The 21,751-nt window shown below is 41.0% G+C and overlaps 1 protein-coding gene across 1 annotated transcript; it reads left to right on the forward strand.

Annotated features, from left to right (window-relative positions):
• The first annotated feature begins 5,580 nt into the window (after positions 1 to 5,580).
• Positions 5,581 to 21,667, forward strand: entpd6 (ectonucleoside triphosphate diphosphohydrolase 6). The gene is made up of 14 exons (XM_072690607.1): positions 5,581 to 5,736; positions 7,349 to 7,633; positions 9,181 to 9,257; positions 9,676 to 9,819; positions 11,080 to 11,155; positions 12,914 to 12,949; positions 13,941 to 14,029; positions 14,849 to 14,928; positions 17,484 to 17,548; positions 18,122 to 18,220; positions 18,730 to 18,870; positions 19,276 to 19,332; positions 19,593 to 19,705; positions 19,975 to 21,667. Exons 2-14 carry the CDS (start codon positions 7,420 to 7,422, stop codon positions 20,056 to 20,058), a joined length of 1,275 nt encoding a protein of 424 aa, XP_072546708.1. The 5' UTR covers positions 5,581 to 5,736; positions 7,349 to 7,419; the 3' UTR covers positions 20,059 to 21,667.
• The last annotated feature ends 84 nt before the right edge of the window (positions 21,668 to 21,751 follow it).

The following is a 21,751-nucleotide window of genomic DNA, read 5'->3' on the forward strand; positions in this document are numbered from 1 at the left end:
ATATTATTTCTAGATATTATTATTATAACTTCTTATTATACTTTATAATTATTATAAACTATTATACTTACTATAAGTTATGATATATTATTTAACTTTACTATAAATTATTTTAACTTCAAGAAAATAATACACAGTTTTTGTAAACTAACTAGAATATAAACTATGCCAAGATTATGTTAGATAATTTAAAGCATTCTTGGAACATTTTACTTATTTTGAGATATTTCACAATTTGGGGAAAATAAATTTTTTTTGAGATGTTAAAAAAAAATTGAGAAATAATGTCTTTTTTTATCAGATGTTTCCCCTTTTTTCCCACTAGTTTGATTGTCCTTTTAGAACTAGCAATTCTAATATGATAGGGACTTAACCCAGGTTCTCTACGTGTGAAATCAGCATGATGGGGGAGAGAGCGCCATCTACCCACCTGGAGAGAGTACAGCCAATTGTGCTCTCTCAGACTCTGGCTGCTGATGGCTGCTGAAGGCGGCATGGAGTACAGCTTGTGACTCCCTGGCCATGGTGGCAGCACATTAGCCCACTGAGCCAGTCAGCCCCTGCAATAATGTCAAAAGGGCCAATAAAAATAGTCTGAAATAGTGTGTAGTAAATTGCCATTTCAGAGATGTAAGGTTTCATACGGGCAGCGCCGACACGTACGCTTGTATTCCAGTTCGGTGGGGTTCCACATCATGCCCCGTGCCTTTAATAACTTAGTTGGATTATTAATCTCACTATGGAGAGTGCTTCGAAATAATGAGCCATACGTGCAGAGAGTAGAGCTGCTGCGCTAAATCTGCGCTAACATCCACCGCTCAGGGCTGCTGGGCTGTTGTCATTATCATTGTTAAAAATGTTTGCCGGTGGGACGGAGATTACAGGGCCATTACCCATGTTGTCTGACCCATTAAATGGGTAAAAAAGCTATTAGGGACTAACAGATTAAATTACATATTTAAAGATCAGTGTTGCGGGAGGGCGGGGTCAGCGGCTCTGCTTTCACAGTGTGGCTAGCAGCTCTGTCCTGAACTGCGGCAGACATTGTCAAACCCTGACACTGTCCCTGAGGCCTTGCACACCCGTGCCACCGCTGCAGGTTAAGGCCTCGGTTCTTAGAGGAGTAGTTTGACGACAGATCCAGTTAACACCATTTGAATGTTTAGAGGTTTTGTTGGTACATGGTTCTGTATAGAACCTTTAGCATCAAAAAGGGTTCCACTTTCACTTTTATTCAGTATTTATTAAGTATTATTTATTTGTTTATATTTATTAAGGGATGAAGCTAAGACCAGGATTGGGCGCAGCACAGCAATCAGTATGTCTGCCCAGTCATCAGTAGATGCCTGGTTCAGTCCATGGTGATGCCACAGCCATCTGTCAGTGACCCAGAGAGTCCCAGAGAGTCTCTGGACAGCTAGGATGGCCCTCCCTCTCCCCCATTGCTCAGTGTGGGTGGGAATTGGAATTGGGAAATGGGTTCAAATAAAAAGGATATACGGTAGACTACATGGACAAAAGTACTGGGACACCTGCTCATAGATTGTTTCTTATTAAATTAAAAAAAGGTCTTAAAAAAGAGTTGATCCTGCTTTTGTTGAAGTGGCCGTCTCTAGTGTCCGGAGAAGGGAGGCTTTCTACTAGATTTTTAGGAGAATTGCTGTGAGGGTTTGATTGCATTCAGTGACGAGAGCGTTAGTGAGGTCAGGATGTTGGATCATCCCAAAAGTTCTTACCCCTCTAGCCCACACCTGTCATTAGGCATGGAGCCAATATGTTCATGTTCATCTGCTCCAGAGAGTCCTAATCTATTGGCAGTACTTGTGTGTATGTGTGTGTGCATTTGCGCAGCTTAAAGTAGCTGAATGCATTTATTAGAGGGGGTGTCCACAATTTTAGCCCTACATAGAGAAGGACACCCTGGTCCCCTTGGTCCCAGCATTGCAGCTCACAGCTCATCCCTGTCCCGCCCCGCCGCCCTCGAACCTGCTGTCCAACCTGTTCTCTCTCTATCTCCTCGATCGCCCGCAAACATGCAAACCACCATTTAGCCAATTAATAATGCAGAACAATGCGAGGCTGAGGGTCCCTCAAGCTGCTGGTAAAAGCCGCTAATGACTGCCATGGATACAATGGGTGAACTCGTGTGTGTCTGGCGGCGCATCCTTGGAGAAAGCAACAGTTTGAGGAGGGGGGGGGGGCGTTTGGTGGGACATTTGGGGCCCCTGCCCTCCCCTGTGTCCCGCCTACATTGATCTTTGATAAGAGAGAAAGGCCCCACACAAGGCAATCAACGCCCTCTGCAACCATGTGCCCTAGATAGAGGGTCACACACAAACACACACACACACACACACACACTCACACACTTTGAATGTGACCATATGGCCCTTTCATGGCGTCGCTCTGCGCTTGCTGACACCTTGCGTTAAAGTGAGATTGTCGAAAACTCAAATTTACACTTTCAGTGTCGTCGGTTAGCTTCTTTAGTTTTACAACAGAACTACGAGGCTAATGTAGCTAACGTTCAGCTGAAGCCTATGTACACCAATTAGCATGGTGCTAACATGCTCTCCTCAAACCACGTGGAGGTGTTCAGTAAATTTTGATAGCCTTGCTTATGCGGTTTCTGACACTGTAGGACTCAAGCATTATCTAACATAGCTAAAAGCTAAAGCTAAAGGAGTAGCCATTTTTGTCTGCACTTAAAAGTTGTTATAGTCGTTACATCTGCCCATGGTGATGCCACAGCCATCCGTCAGTGACTGGCCGGTTAGGATGGCCCTCCCTCTCCCCCATCAAGCAGATGGCGTCTGCTAGTAGCTGTTGTGAAAAAAATAGTTGGCGGTTAGCGCTCTCCTCCAAGCGTGTTGAGCTCCAGCAGTTCATGTTGATCTGCTCGAGAGGGTCCTATTCTATTGGCAGTACTTCTCTACAAGGACTAGACAAGTTGCGTGTGTGTGTGCATTTGCACATCTGTGTCAGCAATGAGTGCAACTCAATGTAGCTGAATGCATTTATTAGAAGGGGTGTCCACAAACATTTGGACAGGTAGTGTCTCATGCATTTTTACATTTAGTTTTTCTGTCACTTTAAGGGACCTCCATTGAATATTACTAAAGCTATCTCCTCACTCCTCCTCCTCGCCCTCCTCCCGTCCCACCCAGCCAGGCCCTCTCAATATGGGTCACCCCCTCGGCTAATATATATTCAGGCATTGGCGGGCCGAGGTCTTTCCATGCATGGCGTCGCATGTGTCACATGAGAAAATGAGAAGGCGCCGCTATTGACCACAGATTGGCCCATATATCAGGACTAATGGCAGTTAATTGAGGCAATGAATGGAAAACCGCAGAGGGTCAGCCGCTCCGCCTCAGCCCAGTAAACTTTAACAAAACTGGGGGTCCGCTGGAGGTGGGACGGCCCCCGACACGAGCTCACCAGGGAGGCCAGCTGGTGCCATATTGACAATAGCCCAACGTGGCAGTAATTGGCTTTTCAGGGTCTCAGATGGGGAAATGTGGAAAGAGAGGGAAACCGGTCTTTCACTGCAAACAACAACCTGAAGCATTTCAGACCTGTTGATCTTCAGCAGTGACCTGATTACCAGGTCAGTTTCTCACAGATCTCATACTGGACTGGTGGAATACCTACGGGGCTTCATTATACATACTGGTTCATTCATATAATACATATTTATACATACTGGTACATTTATATAATATACATGGAACCTTACTGTTACATACTGGTACATTTATATAATAAATATAGGGCTTCATTATACATACTGGTTCATTCATATAATACATATGAAACCTTACTGTTACATACTGGTTCATTCATATAATACATATGAAACCTTACTGTTACATACTGGTTCATTCATATAATACATATAAGGCTTCATTATATATACTAGTACATTTATATAATACATATGGGACATTATAATACATAGTGGTACATTTATATAATACAAATTGGACATTGTTATACATACAGGTACATTTATATAATACATATGGGACATTGTTATACATACTGGTACATTTATATAATGCATATGGGACATTATTATACATACTGGTACATTTATATAATACATATGGGACATTGTTTTACATACTGGTACATTTATATAATACATATGGGACATTATAATACATACTGTTACATTTATATAATACATATGGGACATTATTATACATACTGGTACATTTATATAATACATATGGGACATTGTTATACATACTGGTACATTTATATAATACATATGGGACATTATTATACATACTGGTACATTTATATAATACATATGGGACATTATAATACATACTGTTACATTTATATAATACATATGGGACATTATTATACATACTGGTACATTTATATAATACATATGGGACATTATTATACATACTGTTACATTTATATAATACATATGGGACATTATTATACATACTGGTACATTTATATAATACATATGGGACATTATAATACATACTGTTACATTTATATAATACATATGGGACATTGTTATACATACTGGTACATTTATATAATGCATATGGGACATTGTTATACATACTGGTACATTTATATAATGCATATGGGACATTATACATACTGGTACATTTATATAATACATATGGGACATTGTTATACATACTGGTACATTTATATAATACATATGGGACATTGTTTTACATACTGGTACATTTATATAATACATATGGGACATTATAATACATACTGTTACATTTATATAATACATATGGGGCTTCATTATACATACTGGTACATTTATATAATACATATGGGACATTATTATACATACTGGTACATTTATATAATACATATGGGACATTGTTATACATACTGGTACATTTATATAATGCATATGGGGTATTATTAAACATACTGGTACATTTATATAATATACATAGACCATTACTGTTACATCCTGGTTCATTTATATGCTACATATGGGACATTGTTATACATACAGGTAAATTTATATAATAAATATATGGCTTCATTATATATACTGGTACATTTATACAATACATACGGGACAGTATTATACATACAGGTACATTTATATATTACATATGGGACATTATTATACATACAGGTACATTTATATATTACATATGGGACATTATTATACATACTGGTACATTTATATAATACATATCTGGCTTCATTATACATACTGTACATTTATATAATACATATTTATACATACTGGTACATTTATATAATACATAATTATACATACTGGTACATGTATATGATACATAAGGGACATTATAATACATATGGGGCTTCATTATACATACTGGTACATTTATGTAATACATAATTATACATACTGGTACATTTATGTAATACATACGGGCCATTATTAATACACACTAGTAGTACCTGCCCATGAGGAACATATGTGTAACCCTCTGACAAGGTACAAAACAAAGCTCCCTGTGTTTGAGGAGGGTGGGGGTCAGACTTGCCGTTTGGGGTGGGTGTGTTCCGCCTCCACGTCATCGTTACTCACGCACAACGCTGACGCAATCAAGAGGGGACACGCAGCCAGGCTGTCAGTGCAGCAGCGGGCTGCGTTAAACAGTAATAGAGGCGGATTTATGCTTCTTTTCGGCACATTACCGTGAATGAGGCGATGAAGATGAGTCCAGTCAGAAGAAGGAACCCGGAGTTTCCTGTTAAAGCTCGGTAAAGCGCGCAGCGAACTGCTGGGGCTGGTTTACAGGGGGAAGTGGGTGTCAGTCAGCCGGGCTGCGGGCGCTTCCTGCTCTGCCGCTTGTTTACAGTGTGGAGGCGCTCAGTAGCCTGCGGCTAGTCTCTGTAGCGGGGCTCCTCCGGCTCCTCCGGCTCTTCTTTTGGGCGCTAAGTTCTTGCTGACCTGTCCACCGTCAGTGGAAGTGGGCTGTATGGATTGGGGCTGCGACCTGTGAACAGCTGTAGCCTCTAATGTTTGGAAACCCTCCTAAAAGAGCCCGGGTTGCTCCTCATAGCCACAGAGCGCCTCTCCTCTCGGTCAGGTCCCTGTGTTGGTGCTGAGTCTCTGACCGCAGGGCTGACCGCAGGGCTGACCGCAGGGCTTCAGCCTGGAGTCCCCAATTTATTCAGTTGAGAGAATTATTTTTTAATTGAAAGAATTATTAATTAATTAATACATTTGGGATGATTTATTAAACTATTAAACCATAGGAACGTTTTTTTTTTACTTGAAGGAACAATATATTAAAGTGAGGGAAATTATTAATGAACTGAGGAAACCATTTATTAAACTGTTTTTTTTTTTTTGTTTTGGGGGAACAAATTGTTAAATTGAGAGAATTCATTAATAAACTGAGGAAACAATTTATTTATTTGATGGAATGACTTTTTTTAATTGAAGAAACAATTTATTGAATTCAGGCAATTAATTGATCTATTTATTTAGATTTATTAAACTGTGGGAACATTTTTTTTCTTAAAGGAACAATATATTAAATTGAAGAAATTAATTGTTGAACTGAAGGAATGATTTATTAAATTGTGGGAATTATATTTCTTGAAGAAAAAATATATTGAATTGAGGGAATTAATTGATGAATTGAGAAACTGGAAATATATATTAAACTGATTATTTTTAAATTGAGGGGGAAAATGTTAAATTGAGGGAATTAATCGTTGAACTGAGGGAACGATTTATTAAATTGAGGGAAGGATTTTTTTTTAATTGAAGGAACGATTTATGAAGTTGAGGAAACGACTTATAAAGATAGCAGTTTGCTAAACTGAGGAAGCAATTTATCAAATTAAGGAAACAAATTGTTAAATTTAGGGACAATTTATTAAATTGTCGGAACGGTTTATTTATTTATTTATTTATTTTTACTCTAGCTCTGTTCATTACTGTCAATTACAGTCATAAGTGTTTTAACTGGATTTACTACACGCCAGTACTCCACATTACTCTACAGACCTTACATACTAGCTAGACGTTAGCGTGGTCAATAATAGAAGCCTTTACACCACATTTTAAGGCGGCTAACAGGTCGATCAGTGTTCTCCCACCTGTTTCATATGTTAGTATTTCACGCTTTGACAGGAAAATATATATGCGAGGAGCTCTAGACGCTTCCTAAAGCCAGTGATGCTAACGCTAGCTGGTTCATTGAAAGCTGGTAAACCTGCATCTGGCTGCTTGAAGTCAAGGGTCAAGAATGACCTGTCCGGTGGACCACACTCAATGGCTTGCTGTCAAAACACAGAACACAGTTCCTTCGTTCTTCAGGCCCAGAGCACCAACCCTACTCTATGTCTTTGTGTTCGACAGGTAGTGGGCGGACCTGAAGGAGAAACCACGACTTCTCACACACATCCACCACCTGCTCGCATACCTCCATCATGAAGATTCCAAAACTGGCCTTCGTCTTTCTGCTGTTGGGCTGCGTGGTGGTCTACCTCACTTACATCAAGCGGCGTTACGAGAACTGGCCCTTGCCGCTTGTCAAGCAGCTGTCCAAGGTGGCCGGGGAAAACTTCCAGTATGGGATTATGTTCGATGCTGGAAGCACTGGGACCAGGATCCACGTCTTCCAGTTCCAGATGGAGCCCAATGGTATGACTAAACGTAATCACCACTGCGGAATTAATAGAAATGGGATGGTTATTAATGGGACTGTAGCTGATTTTTTAGTACATGTTTGAGTACCACAGACAATAATTACCTATTTATTTATTTATTTATTTATTTATTTATTTATTTTTACTCAGACCGCACCTCTTATTGAAGCCAAGGCACGTCCAGCATGTTTTTTCCAGTCAACCAATCATGCGTCAGATGGAAATCAGTTGCTGGAGCAGCGCTGGAGCATTTCTGTGCGCTAGGCCACATGTGCCCGAGTGGCTGTAATGCTCTGAGCGAATGCCACTCTCAGGGTTACGCCAAATCTGTGTGAACGTGGCTCTGCTCCGCCTCCAGTTCGCCGGCCTTTATTAGGCTTACCCAGGCCTGCGGCAACTTTCAGCAGCGCTCTGCCAATGGCTTAGTTATCGCATCATAATATTAAGCTAAATCAGTTAAGTGCTGCTTTGGGCTTTATTGTTAAAGCTATGATTGTCATATTATAATGGATGGCAAGCACCTGCCATTTATGTTAATATTTTCTCTAAGCCTCAGCAATTTGGCACACACACAGGCACACAGGCCTGGGTCACACTCACTCCACTTAAGCCTGATGGGAGAGAGGTCGTTGAAGAGTGCGTTTTTTTTTTCTTAGTATTATTATTATTTTTTTTTTTTATCTTGGACCAAAGTATTTGTTTATATGTGCTATTATATGATTACGCTAAAACTTTGACTCAGATATAAACCCTCCCTCTTTTTTTTTGCAGCATAGTCACAGTAGTTAATCAAAATCTCTTAATGTTAAAGTCCTAAATGTCCTCTTTGGCCCAGATCTGGAGCACATGGCTTTTATATAATCTGTTTCCATACAGTCGGGACGTTCTATCTGGGAATGTTATATAAAACAGTGGTGCCAAACTGCACTTTTGGAAGAGCAGAGCGCTACAGATTCGGTTCCGCTCCAGTTTGAGGTGGTTTGTAGATGCTCACCTTGTCTTTAAGTGACATTTGACTAAATACTGTAAACTTATCTGCGAGGGGCTGGTGTGGCAGGCAGGGGTTTGTTGTTGTAAAGCAGGTGCTTTTTCCACTTGGTCCTGCAGTCATGCTGGACCTGTACTGAGGAGATTGTACATCCTTGATGTAGGGCTGTGCATTGGCAAGAACCTGGCGATACGATATTCATCACGATACAGAGGTTGCGATACTGTATGTATATATATATATATATATTACAAATTACTATAATTGATAGAGTATAAGTACTTTTGATATTTTGAGATTAAGCACCACCATGCTTAACAGTTAGTACAGTGTTGAAAGCCCAATATTGCCTTAACTTGAATATGAACCCAATATTGCAGTATATATATATATATATATATATATATATAATTCAGCCTGATCAATAGCCTCTTTTATGTGTATCGCCCGATTGGCCCACATATTCATACTTTTAAACAGTCTTTTCTGATTGAAAATATTGTTATATGAATGTATATATATATATGTTTTTTTATGTCTTTATGTTTCAACAGAGGCTCCTAAATTAGCACACGAGACATTTAAAGCTATAAAACCTGGACTTTCTGCATATGCTGATGATCCAGACAAGGTAACCTAACACAAACCTAACAACATAAACCTAATTTGTTTATGTGTTACATAGAATATTATGACCATCCTGGGTTTGGAATGATCTCTGCCCATCATAATATTCTGAAAAGACTGTGTGTGTGTGTGTGTGTGTGTGTGTGTGTGTGTGTGTGTTTAATATTGCTTAAATTTGTCTGTATTTTTTATTTAATGATCGAGAGAGTCGCACAGTGTCAGATACCACATCAGCAAGTCCATTAGAGATGACTGAACACCTCCACACACTTTGAGACACGTGTGGTTTAGACATGCAGTTAGCACCATGCTAATTAGCGGGGTACTTACGTTACTTCAGCGACAGGTTTGAGGAAAACTGTGCAGATGTGATTGTTGACCAAGGCGCCTGTGCTGATGTAGCCGACTCTGCTGTGTTGCAGTGTAAAGCAGGGTTGTTGCAGCTGTTGGACGTGGCGAAGGAAGCCGTGCCCACTGGTCTCTGGGCCTCCACCGCTCTGGCTCTACGAGCTACAGCAGGACTCCGGCTGCTCCCAGGGGACAAAGCCTCCCACCTACTGGACAAGGTCTGAGCGCTGCACATCTCTTTAAAAAAACAAAACAAAAAAAAACATATTTAATCTTTAATTTCTGTGTTCTGTTTTAGTACACTGTATGTCCAAATGTTTGTGGACACCCCTTCTAATGAATGCAGTTAGCTGACACAGAGTGTACACTGGGTGTAGTACTTCCTTATCTGTCAGTTCTGTCAGCTCTAGGAAGATGAACAGGTTCTTGCCTTCAGGATTTGCATATTTACTTTAGCATTATGTGCCTCTCTGACATACAGTTCATACAAGCAGTAAAACAGGCCTGTCTTGAACTGCCTCAGGTGTGTAAGGCAGAGACAAAAGCTAACACTCCTCCCCAAGGCCATTCCATTTTGGTTGAAGGAACAGTTTAGCCACAAATCTATTTTATTATTTTTTTTTTAAGCCGAACAATTTTGCTTCTCCATTTGCTTTTGTCAGAAATTGTCAGATATGGTGACTTATTTGTTAAAGGTCTACTGCTTTAATATACCAGGGTCAAAATGTGACCCTCTCATTTTTGCTTTTCCTGTATCTTCTTCCTGCAAAAGTCTCCATGCACACACAAAGACCTCATCATGATATTTGATGCTTGGGCCCCATAATTGCCACATTACGCTGTATCAGTAGTACCTATTTCTCACTGTGGCTCTTAGGAGCAAGTGGAGGAATTGTGTGGAAAGTGCAGATTGTAGCCTTTCCCATTTGGGTTTATACAATATATTGACAAAAGTATTGGGACACCTACCCGTTCCACCTACAGGAGCTTTTCTGAACTCCCATTCTAAACCTATAGGCATTAATATGGAGCTGGTGCCCCTTTGCTCTAAGCTCTAACAGCAGCAGGTCTGGAGCTCTGACCCCGCTCTGTACCTTTACGGTGGCTGAGCTGCTCTCTGTGAGCTTTTTTTCTCCTAAACTCTTCCACTGTTCAATAATAACACCACTCACAGCTGATGGTAGAAGATCTAGGAGGGAGATAAAAGTTCACCAGCTGACTTGTTGTTGTTGGTGCAGCAGTGTCTCCTATTACATACAGAACCACGCTGGAGTTCAGTGAGCTCTTCAGAACCTCCCGTTCTTTCACTGATGTGACTAAGGGCTTGGTTTTATACACCTGAGGCTGAATGGGACTGAATGAAACAACTGAATTTGATGCTTAAGAGTTGTGTCCCAATACTTTTGTCCATATGTTTTGAATTGAATTGATTTTGTGATCTCTCTCTATCTCTCTCCCTTTCTCTCTGCTCTTCATAGGTGAAGGAGGTGTTTGATGCATCTCCGTTCCTCTACAGGGCGGACAGTGTGTCTATCATGGACGGTACAGATGAAGGTATGTGTGTAGGCAGGTCCATGCCACCATTCCACAGTAACATCCCTCTAACATCCCAATATCTAACTCATTCAGTTTGCATGGCTTTCCATGTAATTATTGACACCTACGGTGTCGTATGCCTGGGAATGTATGGTGTTCAATGTAGGGACGTCCCGATAAGGTTATTTTGTTCCCCGATCGAATCCAAGACTCTTATTGCCCAGTGTCAGCCAATACTGGTCCGATAATCCAGTCGAGACTTTTCTTAAAATTATGTTTTATAGTGTTTAATATCTTATAATCCAGTCTGACTCTCCTGCCTGACCAATCAGCTTCCAGCTACTTTACAACACTGCAGTCTGATCACTTCCTGTGTGTGTGTAGTGGTACACACTCTGATATCTGTGGTTGTACTGGTGTGTAATAACTGGTTTATAGTGGGTGAATGTGTGTGTGTGTGTGTGTTAGAATTAGCGTTAGCCTCCACTCAGTTCTGAATGGGTTCTTCAGTGCCGATTTAAAAACAGAGATTTTTAAGCGGAGCGGTTCTCCGGTTCTCCCGCTGGTAAAACAGGGCGTTTCAGATATTATGGTCTGTTTTCAGGTTAAAATAGCTTCACACTGCAGAACCTCAACTCCTTTATTTACCTTCTGAGAATGTCCGCACTGCTTCTGCAGCCGGCTGGGAATAATGTCCGTTAATTGGTGCCTTGAGGCCACCAGAGGGCGCTCTAAACTAGTGACCGCAGTTTAAACAAAGACTCTGAACTGGATTGGGATTAAAATAGCCGATACTCGATCCATTAAAACAGGCCAGTGGCGCCCCTAGTGGTAATAAAGTGACTAGCCACCCTGAGAGTATAGTGTATAGTAACCACACAAGTCTCCAGCTGTCAGGACATCAGCCAGTGTCCTCACGTTTTCCCACCAAACAGGAAGCTGGGCAAGTTGTAAATGGAATATTTGTTGTATAATGGCTCGAGTCGTATAGATTTGTGGTATATAATGCATATATGAGGCCTTAATCCAATCCTCTAAAGTAGTTCTCCAGAGCTGTAACGAGTGCAGCGGATAATGTCCCCGCGTAATCTCCGCAAACGGATTATCTGCCATTAATTTGTCAAGCATCAAATGTGGTTTTCTTTAAAGACACACAGCGTGACGCACAAGTGCAGAATTTCTGTTGTTGGGGGGGAAAAAAAGGGGGGGATTGTTTACACCTCATTCGGGAACGAGTGAGGTGTCGTCGAAGGTGCAGTTGAGAGCGAGTCTCGAGTTATGTCTCTAACCAGATTTCCTCCAGGCTGATTAAGAGCGAAATTGCGGACTCTCCTGGCCGCCGCTTATCCTCACAGATTACTGCGTCTCTGTGAATCATACGGACTTATTGTTAATGCAGGGCCTAAGTGGTATTTGCGAGTTCGGAGATGGAAAGAGTTTATGGCCGCTAAGTGACCGTTCGCTCGTTCCACCCCAAGCGCCAAAGCCGCAAACTTTCCACGTTTGTTGTCAATTTGGAATTTAGATCACTTCTTAACGATTTAGAAGAGTTTTAACTCCCAAGATCCCGCCATGCACTGCCGGCTGTCTGTAAAGCGGCCTAGGTCTTGCTTAGGAACGGGTGGATGTTTATATGTGAAGCTCTCCTAATGCATGTGAAATGTAGCACATGTTGTTTTGACTGTATGGGGGAAATAACGATGGTATTATATGGAATTAAAATCACTTCATGCAGAAGAGGAGTGTTTATATTGACTTCTTGCTTTTACTTCTTAGGCGTCTCTGCATGGATCACGGTCAACTTCTTATTAGGTGAGTGATCACAGTTCTTGCTCTTCATAGTTCTTCATAATTCACGCTTCCTTCCGTAATAGTTGTCCAGGCCCTGAGGCAACAAAACACAATACCAACACTGGTGCACTACCTCCACCATGTTTGAATAACAGCAGGAACCTCATTCAGATATTTAGAGGCCTGCGATGTGATAATGCTCATAAGAACCACATATATGGATATATATAGCCATGGTTCCTAGCCATACAGGAGTCCTAGTTAGTGCTACTCGTCCTTAGTGCAGAGTTGAACACAATAGACCACACTGTCCTTATAGAACGGTCAGAGGACATGGTTGGAATGGCAGGAACGGCCCTATAGTGGTCTCAAATCTTATCTAACGGAATGTTATCAGTTCATAAAGGTAAGTGATGTGTCTTGAAATTCTACAAAAGTGAGATACAGAGTTCCTCAAGGCTCTATTTTAGGACCGCTATCATTTACAGTATACAGTATACATGTTGCCTCTGGGCACAGTTATAAGCAAAGATGGGGTTAAGGCCCCCCAGTGTATATGAGACTGTAAAATGCTGGATGTTTCATACCGCCCCCCTTCTAAACCTGTGGCAAAACAGAGGTTCTTCTTTTGGGTCCATCAGACTTTGGTCCATCAGACTTCAGATTCCTCTGCTATTCCTGGTTCAGTAGGTTCAGCACAGGTTGAAGGTGAGGACAGGTCATCCTGCAGTGACCTTTTCTGACTCCCTTTTATTTGCAGCTTCGACAATAACAGGCTTACATCTGGAATATGACCAGAGGGCCAGACAAGAATTTCTGATTAACTGTTATTGGATTTGCAGCTGTCACGCCATCGCCAGCCTCTCTTTCACCCTGTGATTTTATTACTCTCCGTCTTTCTCTCCTGCTCTAACCTGTGTGTGTGTGTGTGTCTCTCTCTCTCTCTCTCTGTACCTCTCTCTGTACCTCTCTCTGTACCTCTCTCTGTACCTCTCTCTTCTTTAACTGCTAGGTGGTCTTCATGGATCTGAAACTCCGACAGTGGGAATGCTGGATTTGGGAGGAGGCTCTACTCAGATTACCTTCTCACCACAGGACGAGGTGGGCCACGCTCCAATTTATACACTAGCAGTAGTTTCTGGCTCAGCAAAAAGTGGGCGTCCCCATTCCTGAAATTCATCCAAGGAGGTATCGAAGCTTCCTAGAAAACTATCTAACTAAATCTAAAGAGCTGCAATAACGATAAATAAAGAAATAAAGAAATAAAAAGGATTTTATAATTGTCATCTAATTATCACGTAAACATCACACTCACGTACAGCACCCAGTGGTAACGCCCGACAACGAATTTGTATCTCACTTCGCAAACTATGGCGGCGGCCGCTGTCTTGTAGCGTAATCTGCAAATGCCCTGCTAATCCCGCAGGCCTGGTAAATAAGGGTTGTTGGACATGGAGAGAGGGAGGCAGGGCGATATTCTTGTTCTTTAACTAGGTCAGAGCATGTAGAAGAGGGATTGAGGACCAATTTATCATGTCATTACCCATCCTCTCGCTTCCACAGACGGGCCGCGTGACGGCTTTACCGGCAAAATTGGTTTTGCAGGTTGGAACTTACTCAGGATTTTCTTCTTATTGTTGCCAATCAGATATTTGTTGTTATGTGGTTTAATACTAATTAAATGCCGTTGTGGAATCGTGTTTGACAAGCAGCTGGAATTGTGTTGGAAAATGCGCCACACCGCCCATCACCCGTTTCTTAGACACAGCTGCACAAACAGATTCTTTAATACGCAAATATTTTCGTGATGTTTCTCCTGAAATGCTTGTGTGAAGAACATGTTTGTGATGAATCAATAATTCATACTAGTTTGCTTGTTTATTTATTAATTTATTAATTTGTTTATTTATTTTCCCACAGAAAACCATCCAGACAGCACCGGTCGATTATGTGACATCGTTTCAGATGTTTAATACTAGCCACTCCCTCTACTCACACAGGTAAGGTGGGCGGGGCTCGGAGCGCTCTCACCTGGGGAATGTTTCTCGATTGGTTGAACTCAAATAGTCATTCTGTAAATTCAAAAACATAATAGTTACATTTCATTGTTTTATAATTTCTCTCACTTTGATCTTTCTCTCCAAATCCAGTAACTGATATTCAATTAAATTCAATTAAATTGAACCTTTATTTATTTATTTATTTATTTATTTGAGGGGGGACCCTTGTTCACAATGTAGCAGAGACATAAAATATAGCTTCAAAAAGAAAAAAAAATGTGAGAAATTAGAAAATGAGAGCAAAATGTAAATATAATTTAATCAATTGTATGATATATCAACTTTAGTATAATTAATAATTAATTAATGAAAAAAAATAAAAGAGAAAACATAAAACACAAAATTAAATTTAAACAGTAACTAAAAGTACTAATTAGGAAAAAATAAAATGATCATGGTAAAAGAAAATCAAATGAATTAAAACAGACAGAAGTTATAATTATTAAAAATATACAGTAGCTGTATGTACTGTATGTAGTGTTTGGGCACTGCAGTCTACCTGAGTAAAGCTTACACCGTTCCCACAGGCGTCTGGCACCATCTATTTGCATATTGGCCGAGTCCTCTCCCCTCACTCGCCATCAGTGCGTTGACCTCCCAGCCCCTGATAACTTCTCTGTGGTGTACATTTGCATATTATATTATGATAACCAGCCTTTCCTGGCCTCAGTGTTGTAGGCAAGGTAGCATTTCCTGTGTTGGGATTTCGGTTGAGGTAACACCACTTGAAACATGGAAAAGTCATGTACTGAGTCTCTTAATTAATCATGGGTGTGTTTGTTTTGGGCGTAACGTGCAGTAATAAACCAATCAGCGTGTCGCTCGCTGTTCCCTATAAGAGCCAGGTGCGGTCAGACTGACCTTGACAGGTTGCTATTTCAGTGGTGTAAATCGTGGGGGGTGTACGAGCGTTGGGCTGCACACGCCTGTGTTGACAATTCACTGCCAAGATAGCAACGAACGTCTGACTGTTGACTGTTGTCTGTCTAGGCTGTTTCCAGTCAGTGGAGCTCCTGCGTTTACGTGGTGAGATACACAGCAATACGCCAGAAACTGACCTGAACACCCCTCATTTCGAGACCACCGTGCACCACCCATCAGCCTTTAGATATATTCATAATTCTGTCCAATTCTGTTTAAACCGCGCAGGCAGAAGCAGTAAACATAGACTGATGCAGGGGTGTGAGATGGCCTCCAACCTTTGGACCTTTGTGCTGTGTATATGTTCCTGCTTCAGCAGGGTCTGATTAGGGCTTTAAATCCGGGACCCTGCCTCTCTCAATGACCAGCAGACAAATCTGTCAGCGGCGTCATTAGACCGGATCACTCGGTTCCTTAAATGCAACCTTATGTGTGTGAGAGAAAGACAGGGCGCGAGAGAGGATGTCCGTGTGCGTCCCGGCTCTCCATCATGATTAGAGCATAAGCACCCGAGCCTCCAATTAGAGAGTCTGAGCAGGACCTTAGATTACTAGATTACTGCTTCTCACAGGGCTGGCTTCTAATGATCCCTCGTCGCATACGGGACTCCGGGCTGACCAGAGACAGCGACCTAAATCAAGCACGAGTCCAGATTCCAGGCGCCCAGTCCACACCACATTGTGTTGCATTCCACACATAATTTTTTTTAATGCATGGTCAAAATACAGAACAGAATAGAGAGTAAAGGTACTTGGTTGTGTAATTAACTGCGTAATTAATGCTGTAATTCTGTAATTAGTAATACGTGGTTCAGCTGCCCACTTTCACACAGTTGCTAGGTTGTTGCTATGTGGTCATTAGAGTGAATGACCACACATTTGAACGGTTTTACAGATTGCATGGGTTATGGTAGGTGTTCACTGTGGTATCTTGGGTGGTTGCTAGGGTGTTGCCAAGTGGTTGCTGTTGTGGCCCATATGGTTGATTGGGTGTTTTTTACTTTATTTGTACCATCGCGACATTGGGAAGGGTGCACAAACTTCTGTGGTCACTAGGGTTGCTTTGGCATTGCTAAATGGTTGCTGGACGATTGTTATGCCTAATGCCAGGCGTGGGCTAGAGGGGTATAAGGCCCCCCAGCATTGAGCTGTGGAGCAGTGGAAGAAATGATGGTGGAGCTCCATCCAATACTTTTGGGATGAGGTGGGGTGATGATCATCATCCAACATGCAATCAAATCCTCACTGCAGTGCTCCTATAAATTGTGTAGAAAGCCGCCTTCTTCTCTGGACAGTAGAGAGTTACCCCCAAAAAAGCAGGATCAGCTCTTTTTAATACCCTAACAGCAAATAAGCAGATGTCCCAATACTTTTGTCCAAACGTTTACATCAAACTCTTTCAGTGCAGTAACAGCGTACAGTTACTCGAGTATCGAGTGACGTAACGGATAAAATAGGGGATCACAAATGAACAATAAACATTAAAGCACTGCCCTGATTGTTTGTATAACGAATCATTTTTCTCTCTCGCTCCCTCTCTCTGTCTCTGACGCCGCCCCCTTCCCCCTTCTCCAGCTACCTGGGTCTGGGTTTGATGTCGGCCAGACTTGCTGTGCTCGGAGGGATTGAGGGACAGCCTGGTATGTGCTCTTCAATCTCCGCTCATCTTTGGCTTTTAAAGACCTCATTTCCCCCCGATAAATAAGCCATTATCTAATCTCTTAATAACACTGAAGATTAATTCCTTGGAGGCCAGCTGTTGCACTGATTTAGCGAGGGGCTTGGGCTCAAAGAGAAACCCGCCAGGCCTGGACACGCAGCAGGTCACTGCTGGGATTTGCATTTTATACACTTGAAGTTTTAATCAGATTGCTTTTGTTTATTATTACTTTAAAATTCAATTTATTTATTTCTTTTATTTATTTAGCTGGTTGTTATGCAACCCTGTCCAAGCTTCAGTGCGTTTATGCAAATGTGTGCGTGTGGGTCACTAGATGGCACTGTAGACGTAGTCAGTTTCCGAATCAGTGACCCTGCCGGCCACAGGGGGGCAGTATTCGGCCATTTCGTAAGACGTAATGGAATGCGTCTACCTATATGTATTTGTATATACAGTACATATATATTTATATAAATGTGTGTGTGTGTGCGCGCGTGTGTGTGTGTGTGTGGTTCCAAATTACATATTCAAAGATGTGTGTTTCGCCCTACAGCAAGCAATCAGGAGCTGATCAGTCCGTGTTTGGCTCCAGACTACACCGGGCAGTGGGAACATGCAGAGGTCACCTACAAGCTGAAAGGCCAGAAAGCAGGTATGCAACTCCCAAATCTGCCTGGTTTAGTGTGTGTGTGTGTGTATATATATATATATATATATATATATATATATATATATGTATGTATGTATGTATACATACATAATGTCCCTCAGTGATCCTGCCCTACTCCTCCTTGCCTAATACGCCCTCATACTACACTCCTTTATCAAGGGTTCCAAGGGCAGTGGTTCCATGCTTCTTAATACAAGAGGAGAACCTCTTGTAGGTAGTTCTGTATAGAACTCTTTGAGTTTCTAAAAGGTTGGTGGGTCTAAGGGGTGTAAAAATGCAGTCATTTCAGACTGAAGCATTAAAAAAAGCACTTAATAGAATTTGCTGCTGCCTGCAGATACCCTGACCTATAGCTGAAACCTCTTAAAGTAAGAGCCTTCTCACTGGCCAGGGCCTCTTTAGGTCCTGCTGCTCTATTCATGTTGAGGATCGACGTTCACTCTGAGAATTGAGCTATGTGAACTGATTGCTTTCTGTTCTCTGTGTCTCAGGAGAGCCCATCTATGAGTCGTGTCTGAGCAAAGTGGAGAAGATGATTTACAGAAAAGTGCGGAAGGCAGAAGAGGTGAAGGACATGGAGTTCTACGCCTTCTCCTACTACTACGACCGCGCTGTGGACCTGGGCCTCATCGGTAAGCATCAGCTTTCAGATCATGGATTGGATGGATGGTCCACGCCGCACATTTTAGATTCTTATGGATAAGAAACAAAATAACAGGTTTGGCTTAAGCTAGCCTTCACCCTCCCTGCTGATGTTGGAAGGGTGCAATTAAAAATAATTTCTGTTTAGAATTAGGAAAATGAATAAACTAGGCATTAATATGGGCGTTTTTTGGGGGATTTCTTCCCAAATTTACTTCCCAAAAATTATTTTCAGTTTATTAATTATTTTAATATTTTTTATTCAGATTACATTTACTTTATCCAAAGATCTGATTAAGTACATATTACTATTATTATTATTTCATATTATTATGGCTTTTGTTTTGATGCATGTACTCTCGTCCCCTCTTTTTTTCTCTCTCTCTCTGACTCAGACGAAGAGACTGGCGGCTCCCTCCGAGTGAGCGACTTCATTGAAGGAGCCAAAACAGGTACAATCATCTGTTTATGCTGTCTAGCGTCACTGCACATCAAATATTCAATATAAGTAATATAATTCATAAGTATTTGGACAGCAATGCAATGTTAGTAAGACCTGGATTCAAAATTGGGGTACCATTAATTATAGCCTCATATTGTCCCAGTATCAAATACAATCCTTTTTTTTTTTTTTTTTTTACAATGCATGTGAAATGAGCATAAACAGTGTGTGTACACAGATGTGAAACTCCTTCATGTATTTTATGTGCAGTGTGTAAAAACATGGAGGCCAATGTGGGGGACCACCCTTTCCTCTGTCTGGACTTCACCTACATCTCAGTGCTACTGCAAGAACTGGGTTTCCCTCAGGACAAAGAGTTTAAGGTGTGTAACACTCATGTGATCGACTGTTTACCCACATTCTGTAGTCTAGAACTGTAGTGCCGGAGTGCCACAGGGTTCGAGTTTAGGGCCTGTGGAGCCCTACATACAGGATTTGCAGGGTTGAAGAATTGTACCCCAACATACCTACAACATAGCAGTGGGTTGATTTATTTATTTACTGCTGTCTCCTAAAGTTCTTAGAGCTAGTCCCCTGGAACACTGGTCCCCTGGCTGACCATACCTTCTTTTTTTCTGTCTATGCATTTCAGCTCGCCAGAAAGATTAACGACGTGGAGACCAGCTGGGCTTTGGGCGCCACCTTCTACTACATTGAGTCCCTCCGTGCACATTAGCTGAATTTGGTCAGCGTGTGCCAACGTTTAGCCTCGGGGGAACTGACCAGTTTGCGGTTTCGACAGTTCTCTGACAGAGTGTCTGATCTATGTCTTAGGAGGGTTAAAGAGAAATCGTCAGCTCGGGACCAGATTCACCATTGTGTCTTAAGAGCCAATGTTACATTTTTGTTCTTCAGATTTCAGTCATTCAAATTTTTTCATCATATTACTGTAGCCCATTTGTCTTAATGTACATTTTTTATTTTTATTTTATTTACAAAAATTATTTCTTTTCTAAAGACAATTTGGCTTATTGTGACTAATAAGTACATCAATAAGTAACTCCAGTATAAATAAGTCACTACTTTGAGATCCTAAGAACGTTTCTTGCCTTGAAATTATGATTTTTTTGCAGATTCTGATGAATTTCTTGAATTTTAATGTCATTATTTCAGCACAGTAAGTCACTAGTTCATTATACTATGAACAAATTCTTGAAGTTAATAACAATAACTCATGTTGACCTAGGGACGCATTTAGAGAATGGTACTATCTCAAGATAATAATGACAAAATATCAAGAAAAAAGTCATTACATGGTACTAAATTTAAAATATATAGAGAGAAGTAATTATTTCAAGATACTCAGAAATTATTAAGGGGAAAAATGCCACAATACTACAGAATAACCATATCAAGAGAAGCCATTATTTCAAGATATCGAGAAACGTCATCATTTATGATACATTCTTGATATTTTCCAAGAGGTAAGTCACTTTAGTCAAATTTTGGACAACCTGCTGTTAAAAACTGAGAATCCATCTGTTTTTTTGTTTTTTTTTCATTTTTTACCATTTTATTCCCATAAAAACTTAAAATTATTACTATTAGATCATTCTTTAAAACAATCTATCAATGATTTTTTGAGATCCTGTTTGATTCCTTGGGAAAGCTCTTGTGAATCTGGTCCCTCAGCTCCTATTAACCAGGCAATTCTCTGAGTGAGTAAGAGTGCTCATGTAGCATCAGCTACTTTCCTTTCTATACGCTTGTAGTAATGACGTTATATAAAGCAAACCGATGGTCCTGGATCAGCACTCTCACTCACTCTGTACAGATAGAAATGTACCAGAAGTTCTATGTAAAGGCTAAATAGTGCAGCCAAATAACGCTGGCAATGAAAGAAAGCTAGTCTCGCTATTTGTGAAAAGGCTAAAGCTTTGAAGAACCCACACACTGTGCCTGACTGTTGGATGGAAGCTAATAAGTAGTGCCAAGCACACGCCTCCTACCTGCATTTTACACATTTTACGTGTGTTCTGCTCATATATATATATATATATATATATATATATACACACACACACACACACTCCATGAGCCAGTGCTGTTTTGTGCTACTGGTTTTTTTGTGCTCTGGGAAAAACTTAAAGTCTGTGTATCTGGATTGCGTTCGTACTGAATGTGAGTTTTAACTACGTACCTCTTCCCTGTTTAATGTTCCTACTTTCAAGCTGATTGGTGAAACGGTGAGAGTGGTTGTGTGTCTGTAACTTGAAGCATGCCATCAATGTACCATTGGTGTGGTTTGTCGAGTCATGAAATCAAAAATATTCAGGTTATCTTTACCTCCTTGAATTTGTGTCCTTTGTTTATAAAACAATGAAACTGTTTAATCATGCTGGTTGGTGTAGAGCAGCGAGTAATGCCAA

Source organism: Salminus brasiliensis, chromosome 10 (genome assembly GCF_030463535.1).
Source record: "Salminus brasiliensis chromosome 10, fSalBra1.hap2, whole genome shotgun sequence".
NCBI lineage: Eukaryota > Metazoa > Chordata > Actinopteri > Characiformes > Bryconidae > Salminus > Salminus brasiliensis.